Source organism: Curcuma longa, chromosome 6 (assembly GCF_044706935.1).
Source record: "Curcuma longa cultivar G26 ecotype Majalengka, Jawa Barat chromosome 6, ITB_CL_G26_1.1, whole genome shotgun sequence".
NCBI lineage: Eukaryota > Viridiplantae > Streptophyta > Magnoliopsida > Zingiberales > Zingiberaceae > Curcuma > Curcuma longa.
The window spans coordinates 4802417-4815162 of record NC_133866.1 but is presented as its reverse complement, the minus strand read 5'-3'; the positions used below and the strand labels follow the sequence as shown (position 1 = coordinate 4815162).

At 36.9% G+C, this 12746-nt stretch overlaps 2 protein-coding genes across 2 annotated transcripts; one reads left to right on the top strand and one right to left on the bottom strand.

Annotated features, from left to right (window-relative positions):
• Positions 1-2897: 2897 nt before the first annotated feature.
• On the top strand, positions 2898-4879 carry LOC141830920 (uncharacterized). Its single transcript, XM_074718369.1, has one exon. The coding sequence runs from the start codon at positions 3229-3231 to the stop codon at positions 4774-4776; it is 1548 nt and encodes a 515-aa protein (XP_074574470.1). The 5' UTR covers positions 2898-3228; the 3' UTR covers positions 4777-4879.
• Positions 4880-10529: 5650 nt separating this feature from the next.
• On the bottom strand, positions 10530-11312 carry LOC141830924 (uncharacterized). Its single transcript, XM_074718373.1, has one exon. The coding sequence runs from the start codon at positions 11271-11273 to the stop codon at positions 10788-10790; it is 486 nt and encodes a 161-aa protein (XP_074574474.1). The 5' UTR covers positions 11274-11312; the 3' UTR covers positions 10530-10787.
• Between the last annotated feature and the right edge of the window lie 1434 nt (positions 11313-12746).

The following is a 12746-nucleotide window of genomic DNA, read 5'->3' as shown; positions in this document are numbered from 1 at the left end:
AATAGGTCAAAGGAAACCTCGCTGAAAGCAGCAGGTTCCTTATAGCAAGCAAAATAGCAAATGGTTTGACTGATAGAGGTTGGTGTAGGGTAGGCGAAGTAGATAAGTTGGAATCTCTTCAGCTGGAAAGTGAGCGAGAACGAGCACGTTGTTGTATTCCCCCAAGCAAAGCAAAGCAAAGCAAAGGAGAGAATCCCTCCACCCTCCTTAGTGATCATGATGGTCTTCGTTGCCTAATTTACTGACTAGATAGATAGATAGATAGATAGGGCTTCAGTATTTTCTCTAGATCGATCACATTTTGTCATTCTTCAATGGAGTTTCAGTATGTTATTCTTTCAGATCACACATATCATTCTTCAATGGAGTTTTAGTATGTCTTGTTTCAGTTCTCTTTTCTCTTTTCTTGACTTGCACAAGGCAAATTTCTACTTGGTGTCATTGAGGGAGGAAAGCGAGATGCAAACTCAACATCTCGAAAACAACTTTGGACATAAGCTACGTTGTCAATCGGTAGTTTATGTCATGCTACCTTAACGATCGATATATCGTAGTCTATCATCTATTCTATTGTGTTTGTTCTATAGATTTAAGAGCATCCTTGAGTTCTCCTTGTGATGATATGTCAAATATAAGGAGGGAGCTTCTGTAACTTTAATTGAGGTTGTATTTGGGGAGCTGTTCCTTTTTTTTTAATAATAATAAAATTATTAATAGTGGAGAAATATAAAATATATATTACATAGAGTGAGACCTATCAAAAAGTTATTGTGAATTTTTTTTTTATAGTGGAGAGATGAATAAGATTATTTACTTTTGATGTGGCATTGCAAAGTTCATAAAAAATTTAGTTCTACAACAAGTATTCTGAGAATGCATAATGTGTGCAATTCATTATTTTTTCAATTTGTTTTAAATTTAGTTGAGATTGATGGTATCTAGAGTTACTCTCCAACATTTATCCTGACTTTCCTACCGACTAGCTCCTTTTCCTGAGCACTCTCGACCCACCACGGTCATTTCCCAAGCTACATCCCATTCGGACTCGAAATTTGCTCTCCCTATTACTTGGCATTCATCCTACACCATCTCACTCGGACTCGAAAAGCTACAGTATTTGGAATAGTCATTCAAAGTCTGTTCTTTTGAGCACTCAACATTTTATCTAGTGATTTTCCATTCGGACTCAAAAAATTCAAAAACTCAGTCTTAACCTTCGACAACTCCTAACGAGCCTGACAACCTCCAACAATCTGGCATAAGACGACACCTGCCAACGATCTAACAATGTCAGTATATGAATCTAACGATTGTCACCCTTAGCCTCCCAACATGGAGATTGTCTTTTGTCGGCTATATAAAGATCGATGGAGGCACGTGTAAGGGGGAAGGTTTTCTTATCACCCAGAGGCAACTCTTCTCCACCACCAATCTCTCTTCTTTTTCTTTTGAGCATTTCTTTCCCTCACATTTATGCGAGCTTCGTTTTTCAGCTCAATGCTAACTTGATTGTTGGAGGCGCTATGCCAACAATGCTGGCCCTCCATTGGCACGTTTTGACTTGCAAGCCATTGAGAGCACGTCGAAGGATAGAAAATTTCTACTCCAAAGGTGAAGAGAGAGGAGGAGCTAGAGTGGACGAAAAAGGACATTATAAAAAATAAATATTGTTAAAAATCAAAATGACGCTCTTTTTATTAAAATCATCAAGGGATGTCTTTTTTTTCATTTATTATCAAAAGGATATATCATCATCTCAAGACTGTATATTTTATTTTTCTAAACTACTTTTATTTTTTGTATTATTATAGCAACTATAAGATAATAACTACTACATAATTATAGTAATTATGATTTCAATTTAATTATAATATTTATGATCTCATTACAATATAATATTGACTAATATTAAAATAAATTGCTATGTTATAATAATTATGATTCATAATTATTATAATATAATATTGATTGTGAATTGAGATGAAGCATTTATATATATTATAGTAGCTATACCATACAATTTTATTAATATTGATCAAAGTTAAAATATCAATATTATAATAGTAATAAATCCGCATTATATTGCTAAGCAATGTCAAAAATAAGAATGGTTTTATAAACAAAATGTATCCAGAATAAAATATCCTTTTGGTAATAAATTAAAAAGAGTGTCCTTCGAACAATTCCAATAAAAAGGAATGTTTTTTTTAATTTTTATCCAATAATATTTTAAATTTATTGTCTAAATAAATTATGAGAATTGTGTTTGCTTGGTAGAATGATTGGTAAAAATTACAAATAGTTGAAAATAGCCAAGAATGAATTAAAATGATGTCCCTTAGTTTTATTATATTGAAAAAAATATTTAAAAAACACTCCATTTTAATTATTTTCTAAATCATTTTTTCTAGATAGATCTAATTCTATTATAATAATTTTGGTCAAATACATTAGTACTAAAATAAATTTAATCAAATTAGAGTAGTTTTAATTAATATTTAAAATAATTTAATTAATATTGAAATAAATGTTGGGTCAGTATGTAAAAAGGGCATTTTTTGAAATATATCATTCTTGAAGGTTTTATTTGGAATTTGTCAAAGAAAAGAAACGCGTGCCGACAAACCGGTACCACGTCGACCTCGTTCCATCCACGAGACGCCACGTCATTGGGCCCGCTAAGTTTCTGTCACATACCCGAACCGGGACCCGCGACTCGACCCGCCGAAACTTCTGACCGCAGCGGCACCGCCACGCTGTCGCACGCTTCAAATACCCAGACCGTTGCTTGTAATCACGAGAATGCCACCGCCTCGGGCTACCGTTGGTGCCGTAGATCCCTAAGATAGTGGCCCAAATGAACGGCCAAGATCACTCCCTGGCCTTCCATCCTATTTACCCGTTCCCTTTCTTCGTCGGCGAAGGGCGACGAGGCGGCGACAGCGAGAGAGGGAGAGAAGGAAGCGGAAGGAGACGCCGGAGAAGCAGAAGAGCACAGCGGCGATGGCGAGAGAGAATCGCGGATGAAGTTCGCCGGAGAAACCGCCATGGATCGCCATTTTACGCCTTTCCCGGTCTTCTATATCGCGTGTTCGCCATCGCCTCGCCCTCTCGTCGGCGCTAACCACACCTCCGCCCGCTTCTGCGCTCGTTAACCTGTTCGTTTTTGTTAGGGTTGCGGTTTTGATTGTCATACATAGGTATTCTTTGATCTGTTATTTCCCGGCGATGGAGCCGGGGGAAAAGCGGTGCTCGGTGGGAAACCTCCTCGTCCGGGCGCTCCTCATATTCGTGTCTGTTTTCCTCCTCCGATTCGTGTACGTTGTCACTATCTACGGCGGTTCCTGCACCGCCGGTGACTATTGCTTCTTTTCTTTGACGGGGGAATCTATTGCACTTGCGGGATCGTCCGGAGGTGTCGTCGCTTCTGTCTCCATCGCCTCAGCAGATGCCGGCCTTGGATATCCTGCGGATCCAGCCCTCCGATCCCTCTGGACCAGCCGAGAGTGGCGGAAGGCTGTCGAGTTCTATTCCTCCGTGATGCAGGATCTGGTGGTGGAAGGATTTCTGTCCCCGGCCTGTAAGTGCCTGTGCGTCGACACCCCTGCTGGATATGAGGTGCTCGCTCTCAAGGAGATCGGAGTCCCTGATGCGGTCGGCATTGCTAAGAAGAGCGCGCCACGGCTGGTGGTTGCTGGTGGCGATCCTCTCTTTCTGCCGTTCAAAAATGCCACCTTCGACTTCGTGTTTGCAGGGCAGAGTCTAGATCAGAGCAAACGGCCTGCGGATCTTGCTGCAGAGATCGCAAGGACGCTGAGACCTCATTGGTTCCTTGTTGTGCTCACTACCTCCGCTGGAGATTCCTACAGTCTCCACTCCCTCGCCCAACTTTTCCCTGGCTTCATAAATGTTCGATCGAGGGAGATCAGCCACTGGGATTCGAAGTCTCAGCCTCTCCGTGAGATAGTTTTTCAGAAACAAGAAGGTGATCAAATTGTTTTTCCGAAGGTTAATTCTCATAATGAATGTCCAGTTCTAGAGCACAAGCTACAGATTCTTCAGTTAGCAGAGCCTCTGATCGAGGAGGAGCCCTTAAAGCCATGGATCACCCTCAAGAGGAACATTCAGAACGTCAAGTATTTGCCATCAATTGCTGATATAAGCTTCAAGCAAAGGTATATTTATGTTGATGTTGGTGCTCGGAGCTATGGCTCAAGCATTGGTAGCTGGTTCAGGAAACAGTATCCAAAGCAGAATCACACTTTTGAGATATATGCAATTGAAGCTGACAGGGCATTTCACAAAGAGTATGCCACTAAGAAAAATGTAAACTTGCTGCCTTTCGCTGCATGGGTGCGCAATGAAACTTTGACATTTGAGATTAATCATGATCCAGATAACCATGATGTAGAGCAAGGCCGAGGAATGGGTCGTATCAGGCCTTTTGGGGCCTCTGATGGTCGTGTTTCTACAGGTTCTGTGCATGCAATTCAGGGATTTGATTTCGCTGCTTGGCTGAAGAGGACATTGACTGAGAAAGACTATGTTGTGATGAAGATGGATGTTGAGGGGACTGAATTTGATCTGATACCAAGGCTGTTCAAGACAGGAGCTATCTGTCTGATTGATGAGCTCTTTCTTGAGTGTCACTACAATAGATGGCAGAAATGCTGCCCTGGACAGAGGAGTCCAAAATACCAAAACACATACGGGAAATGCTTGAAGCTCTTCACGTCACTTCGGGATAGTGGAGTTCTAGTTCACCAATGGTGGTAATCTGTATTTGATTATTGCCTTATGGAATTGGTTCTGCACACAGTACACTGCTTCTGTAATCTTTGTTCAGTTCTTCATTGTTGCAGTAAAGGAGTTGCTTTTATGTTTGATAGGGTTTTAACCAAGAAATGTGTAGCTATGAACAATCATAGTTACCTAGTTGTTATTATCAGGAATGAAGAGGCTAATTCTTTTATGTTGTGATTTAATTCTTTCTAGTATGTAAGACATCTGGGCTGATGAGCTTTTAAGCATGTGTTCTATTTGTTCACTCAACTAATTACAATGCCTTTTACTTATTTTTGCGTGAACTTGTACCAACTATTGTTCATTTTGCAATATACATTGTTCTATGTGAATTTTCTTTCATTTCAATATGCATCCGTCTCACTAGTTTCTTCTTTCTGTTTTTTCTCTAGAATTCTGGACTGCAAACTTTTGCCAGGTAGAGCTACCTTTTGTGAAAAATTCAACTTTTGATCTAGGAAGCCTAAGCCTACTCCCTTCTTGTGGAATGCAATCCTTTTTGATTTTTGTGTGACAATTCAATAGGATTATAGGGTGAACTCAACTTCTTCTGCACCTGCATTCTCTAGCAGCTGAAAACTTACTAAACCTTGAACTACTTTCTAGTAAAGAATTGTGTTGTGTGACACTTGGTTAACATGAGATATCATCTAGAATCTAGATTCAACTTGATTTCTCCGAATCTTACCTAGACAGAAAAAAAACAATCAGCAAAGCATAGCAATAAACCACTGACCTGGACTTTTTAATTTAGAAAGAAATCTTTCTAGTACCAATATGTAAGAATAAAGGAGACATATAATATTGTATTGTACAGAGAGATTAAGTTAATGCCACTAAAATTTTTGGAAAGGGAAACTGATGAGAGAACAAGGATTACAACTAAAAAATTTGAATATTAACTTAGGTTAATACTTGAAAGATCAATCATACTAAAAATTTACTTGATAAGACAGCAATGCAAAAGTCTGAAGGAAAGAGGAACCGGAAATGTTAAAGCTTGTTCATTAAAAAAAGCTACACCCTGGTGAAAACTTCAAGCTCATGTAATCCTAAAATTTGTGTTGAAACTTGTTTATTAAATGCTTATTGAGCTTGATCATTTATACCAAGCTCAACTACATTCAAACTAGTAGATGTTCAAATTTAAACTAAGTCCTCATTGAAACTTAACTGATATTTTTTAAAAAAACATTTATGTTTTAGGATTTTTTTTACACATTTATTGGTGTTGAATATTGTATACTAATACTCTAGTGCTCTTAACCAACTCGATAAAAGTTATTTAAACTATTTCCTAAGCCTTAGTATGTACAAATAATACAAATTGCCAGTTGCATTACATGGTGTTGGTGGTATATTTACAATTTTCCTTTTGGCTCAAGTTTTTTCTTTGTCAATAGTTTATATTACATTTAATTATTTGTAAAATAATTATGGATTCTCTGGTAATGCTATTAATGATTTCTTATATTTTCTGAAAGATCCTCCATCTTCACGGTTGTTGCATTATCTTTTATCTACACTACGTATTGCATCAGCTCTCCATTATATGCTTCAATATCCCATATTTTCTTGGATCAAGCATCAGTTTGACAAATGGCTGAACACACTGTTGCGTGTGCAGTGGCAATTGAAACTTTGATGTTGTTCATTGTTGCCATGAGAGTTGATCCCCTTCTTGTCTCTTGGTTACCCAAATTAACAGAGATATTGTGGCTTGGGTTTATTGTACTGAAATTTACTATTAGGTATGTTGTGTAGCATAGCCAATTATACATAGCCAATTTATTTGACCAAGAATCAAACAATGACAGATGTGGATATGTGCAAGTTGGAATATCATCTGAGTTTGTAATCTCTTCAGTGTGTAAATGGTGTAGTTCTTCTACATTAATATACCACTTAACATATGAAGAGGGAAGAATTGGTGAAGTGATTCTTGTCTAGTTATGTGGATATTTGTAAATTGGAAAATCATCTGAATATGTAATATCTTCAGTGCCCGAGTTGTTTGCATCAATTGAATGGCTGGTATGCTCCCTTAGCCTAATATTTTTTCCTGAATTAAGCTGTTTGCATTGCGTTATCTGTTTTGATTTTGTCATCTATAGTTCAGCAATAGTTAATATTTCATAAATTTATTCAAGTCATGTTCGGAGTTTTGCTGATTAATTATGAAATACTTGATTGATATTCATTTTTCCTGATTAAATTTTCAGATGAATGAGCAAGCTGAATTTTACTGGTCTGAAGCCTAACAGGACAACATCCAAGTGCTGTGAGTTGTTATCGCATGCCTTCTATGTTCTATTCAGACTTGAGCATATAAGCCAATCTAGTGAACTTGACTGCCCATTAACCTGCTTAAACTGTTACTGTAGAGATTCAATACTTATCATATTCAATAGTGCCGTGTTATTTCAGCTCAGCTTTAGATTATATAAAATTAGTTTAAAAAATTGGTTTGTTTTTACAAGTATCACTATTCACATCAATTTAGTGAGATCATAATTGCATAATCACATGTTATGTTTCAGATCATATTGTCCTAAGAAGTATTTCCAGCTCTTCATTCTAGTTTAAGAGTTTGTTAATTGCTTGTGACCTCATGAAAGTTGCTTTCTTCCTCCTAAGGGTTGACAATAGGAATTGAATGCATGTTCTGCTTGGATATGACCTCAAGCTAGTGTGTGGTTGACTTTATTTAGTTTATTGTTAGTCCTTGTTAACCATATGACTTTCAGCACCATCTTGTCATTTGACCATCATATAATTTAATGTTATTTCAAGTCTACTCCAAGAATCTCATATCTTAGGTCATATCTACTGAAACATTCAATTTCTGTACTCCAATGATCCAATCTGAAGTTTGGTTTTACATCTTTACTTTAATCTGCGAGACGATTTTCCTTTGGTGCTGAAAATGAGTACAAGGAGAAATTTTATTTTGTTGCATGAGGTTGTACTTCATATGAGTAGAAGAGGGTTGAATTAAAGCTATGGATAGGTATTAAATTGTGTTGATGTGGGGAGACCTCAGGAAGCTATAAATAAGAGTTAGGATTAGTAGTCATGGTTGTTTAGCAAAATGGTAGAATTTTTACCCTGTATGATGCCGACTTTTCTCTCATAATATATTTGATAACTAAGTGAGGATGAAGTTGGTACAAAACATAGCTCTTTTTTTTTTCTTCAGCATACCATGCAAATTCCAGTATGATTTGAGCTTAGAGTTTGTTTGGGGTCATTGAGAATTTTTATAATATAAAAGCAATTTAAATGAGCATTTGAAGTTGTTTTTCGTTATTATTATTATTTTTTGGAGAGAAGAGTTATGATTGTAGATTTACTTTGAACCTCAATAGATAAAACTTGTACTAAAAAGTAAATTCCAAACTTGCCATTCAGACAATTGCTTAACCGCAATCTCTTAAGATTGAAGTTGGTCAAACTCGAATCGTATCAAACTTAACAATAATGGATTAAGAATCATGGTTGTTAACATTAATATTGATATTAAGATTAAATAATCAAAGAAGGACAAAAATCAAAAGGGTGCCTCAGATTATCAAAATTGTCAAAAAGGTATCTCTTTTACGAAAATATCCTTATTTTAGCATTGTTGTAAGCCGCTATGGAGTATCTACTACAATGTGTTAAAATAAACTCAGTTTAGCTTGGTCAAAAATAATATGGATAGAGCACTTTTATATAAAAAATTGCTTCAAAAATGACTTAAAAATTACCAACTTGGTCAAAATTGCTTAAACTTCAAAATGGTAATAAAAAACACTTTTAAGTAGTTGCTATAACAGTTTTAAAATGTTGACTATTTTGATCAAGTTTAAGCATTTTTGATGATTTTTTTTTTACATAAAAGTGCTCTATCTATAGTATTTTTAATCAAGTTAAACTAACAAAGAAAAATAATTTACTTTAATACGTTGTAAGCTATAATGTACCTATCATAGCAGTGTTGGAATAAGGATACTTTCAGAATGAGAAATATGGAGTACAATGTTTTGAATGAAAACGATAATTAGGGACACCCTTATGAGTCATCAAAGAATTCAAGCATGAATGTTAAGAATGTCCTTGAAAAAAAAATAGAGAAAGATATATAATTTATTTTCATATATGAGATTACAATGTTTGTTTAAAATAATGCTCATTATGTGTATTGCACATGAATTATTACTAATAGAATATACAGACAATGTCATATATATATATATATATATATATATATATATATATAATTAAAATAGTGTGTAGCTAATAATAAGATCATATCTGTAGTATAAATTATTCAATAAAAATTGGGTTTTGGCCTATATCAATATCTGTCAATTTTGCTGTGTATGCCATAAATTAAAAGTCTTTGGAGTCAACTACACAAACCATACTTCGCCGTTAAAAAATTTGATACTTTATTCATGTGTTTAATGTGTGATCTTAATTACCTTATTTGATCTCAATATTTAGATAATTCAGATATACTGATTTTATTCATTAAAATTGTGTTTTATTTAGGTTTCATATCAAATAGAATAGAAGTCTCGAGAGGTTACTTGTTACAGAAGAACTAAGAAGAATATTTACAAGCAACCTATATCTTATTCTTACATTTAGTCCATGAAAAGGTGTTGTGCCTTTTTATCTTGAAGTAACTGCAATCCTATATCATATTTAACCGTACAAATATCAAAGGATGTTTACTCCAATAATTGCATTGTTTATATCCATTTAAAGCATCGATAAATTAGATTATGAAACCCTTTTTGTCATTACAGGAAACTGGTGTGCCAGCTACCTAGATTCCTTGCTGCAAGCAGCTGTTCATTAGATCATGGTGAGTTCGTGCACCAAACTACAACTTTTGTCTATGTTTTTGGATCTCAAGACAAGAACAAGGAAGTGCAATTTCTCTCTTGTTTTTTTTTTCTCCATTTCCTTTGTGTGCCAAAATATCTTCTACTAAAATAATCTTTTTGTTGTTTAAGATTGCCATTTTGATCATTGTCAAGGGACAGTAGATGCAGTTTTGTCATGCAGTTGGTTTCAGTCTTTATCATTCTTGTCTTATTCCTCTTTCACCATTAACCAGGCCCAATCATTGCTTCATATTTTAACCTCACTAGGGCCCCCAGAGCTGTGCACCGATTCTTATTATAACTCTACCTTGCACTCCATCTCTCGTAGCTGCCTCTACTGCATAAAATATTGGATTTTGGAATCATATTCAGTATAAACAATCTTGTAAACAATGCCTTGATATGGATCCAAGAGTTGCAGTCAATAACTTCCATTAAAGAATGCTTCATATTAGCTGTAAACCTTTAACTAACAAGCCATCTCTTATCATTTTGAGTAGGCTCTCGCTTCCACGCAAGGGAGGTCTTCTGTTCTGGCACAAGTATCAAATATGATCCCTTTCCTCAGGTAACCACGTTTTGTGGAATCATACACGTACATCCATTAATGTGAATTTCTTATTCTTGTTTAGAATCGATCAAATTGCTGGTGATAGACTGCACATAAAAGATCTAAGTCTGTTTACTACAGTAAAGTAAGTTATAAATTCTCAGTGGTAATTCTTATCCTTCAGTAAGTTACGAACTGCACGGAGATGATGGAATTCTTATCCTTCAATTGAGTTTTGTTGAAGGAATAGTTTACTAGATACATTGACTCCTAGTTCATCATATTAAATGCTACTGATTCAAAGATTGCAATTACTAATCCAAGTGCTAGTTAAATGCATGTTTTGTGTTGAGATCGATCGAAAGGGAGCACAAAATGGCATTTTTTGTGCAAAGAACAACTTTAGTTTTGATGATGCTAATATATGTGCAAATCTACATATCGTTCTTTCTTTCTTTTTCTGAGCTTCAACTCCATGCATGGATGATCTCTCTAATTGCTTGTTACTTTTGTGCTAAAGTTACATGGATAGCAAGCGCTGAAGTGCTAGAAAATTGTCACAAGCCTTCACAAATGCTTTCAAGGTGCGGTCGCCAGACCCCGACCCGGCCAGTCCGACGGCGGTGGCTCAGCTTCTTCTCAGTTGGACTCTCCTGGTTCATGTTCTGTCTATTCTCAGCAGCTTCATGCTGCTGCTGCTGCTGCTGCTGCTGCTGCTGCTTTGCTATCTTGCCGTTGTGGGTCTGAAATTTCTTCTTGTGATCGTGCAAGGTTGCAGATGCAGCCGGGATGAGGAAGTAAATGTCGCCGCGCTGGAGCTCAGCCTCCGGCGACACAATCAAGATGCGCCGTCGCACAGTGCTTCCTCCCTGGGAGCTGCAGGGCTTGCTGAGGACGTGGCCAGGGTTGGCAGCCAGGATCTCCCCCGCGCTGACGCTGCAGCTGTGCTCCTCCACCTGGCCACTGAGATGGACAATTCGGACAACATCGAACGCGCCGCAGGGCAGGACGCAGGCCAAGCAGCATCTCAGGCTGTTGCCCATCGATCGACACACAAATCAACTCTCAGGCAGTATGAATCCTCTCCTCCCTCTCCTCTCAGTTCCTCTGATAGAAACGTGGGGGTGGAGCATGTATTTAAGGGGTGAAACTGAGTGACTAATAATCTAATGACAAATTAAATGAGTCTTTGCCTTCATTAGCAGCAGGATTAGTATATTATTAAGTCTTAAGCATGGGCTTAAATATTTGTTAAGCTAACCTATCAAGTGTTTCTTTTTTCAGAGGAAACGCATGTTGATGCAATTGTGAAGGTTTCTGCTCTGTCCATTGACCTCAAAAGCCTTTCTCCTTCAGGTATTGCTCTCTCTCTCTCTCTTTGACATTGCCGGTTGGACCGATTTGGTTCTTATTGAGGCTGTTTAGGTCTGGTTCTTATTTGGATCGTGATAATCGACAATTTGATACATTATTTTGGTTTGTTATCTAGTGTTTTTAATCTGCTCATATGTTTAATTTTGCATCTTTTTTCTACAAAAAGGTGGAATCCGCCACTCCAGCAGTCCCACACGGTCGGTCTCACGACCATTTGTGAGAAGGTAATTCGAGAAATTACAGTTGGTCATGACGAAGGAGGATATTGCTCGGCTTCGTCGAGATTCGAACCCTTGGCCTCTTCTGTAAGTCTGTTCCGTCGTAACCAATTCAATTATGTCTTGGAGGCCTAATTTTGCATCTTATATCATGCTTTATGTGTTAAGGATTATTTTAAGATTTGATGCAATTCTTTCTATAGTTAGGATATCATATCTAAGGTGCTTAGTTATGAATCGATCGCTTAATCAACTATGGAAATGTCTTACCATTGCATCGCTCCTGAGGCTAAGGGTGATGGATTTTATTTTTTGCTGTAGTTTCTTGATTTACCTTCTCACATATGGTCATGAGACTGATCGTGTGGGACTGTTGAGATGATAGATTTCACTTTTTACTGAAGAACTAAGGTTACGGGTGATCATAGTTGGATCTTCCTCTCGTGTGCTGTCTTAAATTCATCTATTAATTGTCTACTAATTTACTCGATTTTTTTTTTATAAAAAAATGGGAATCCCCACGATGAGATCCAATTATTGTGCCTTGGTCAATAATGCATGTGTAGGTGAAGCTGTGTTCATGTCTGGATAACATCGAATATTAATAGTGTCTAATTACATGCCTTTGGTGTGTATATTAATTCTTAGGCCCTATAAAACCTAAACCTAATTGGCAAATGCTGGTGGTTGACCTTGCTTCCATATCATGGGCATTGCAAAGTGATTGATCGGATCTTATCGGTCCGATTCAATCAATTATATCGGAGGTCACGAGCCAACCTAGTCCGGTCGAATTTGATTCTTTGAGAGTTGCTTGAGCCTCTAAACAACTCAAGTTTTTGATCATTAACTTGTGTGGGGCTAAATAACATGTCATTTTTTATTTTGATAATTTAATCTTGGAGGTAGATCCATTCATGAGTG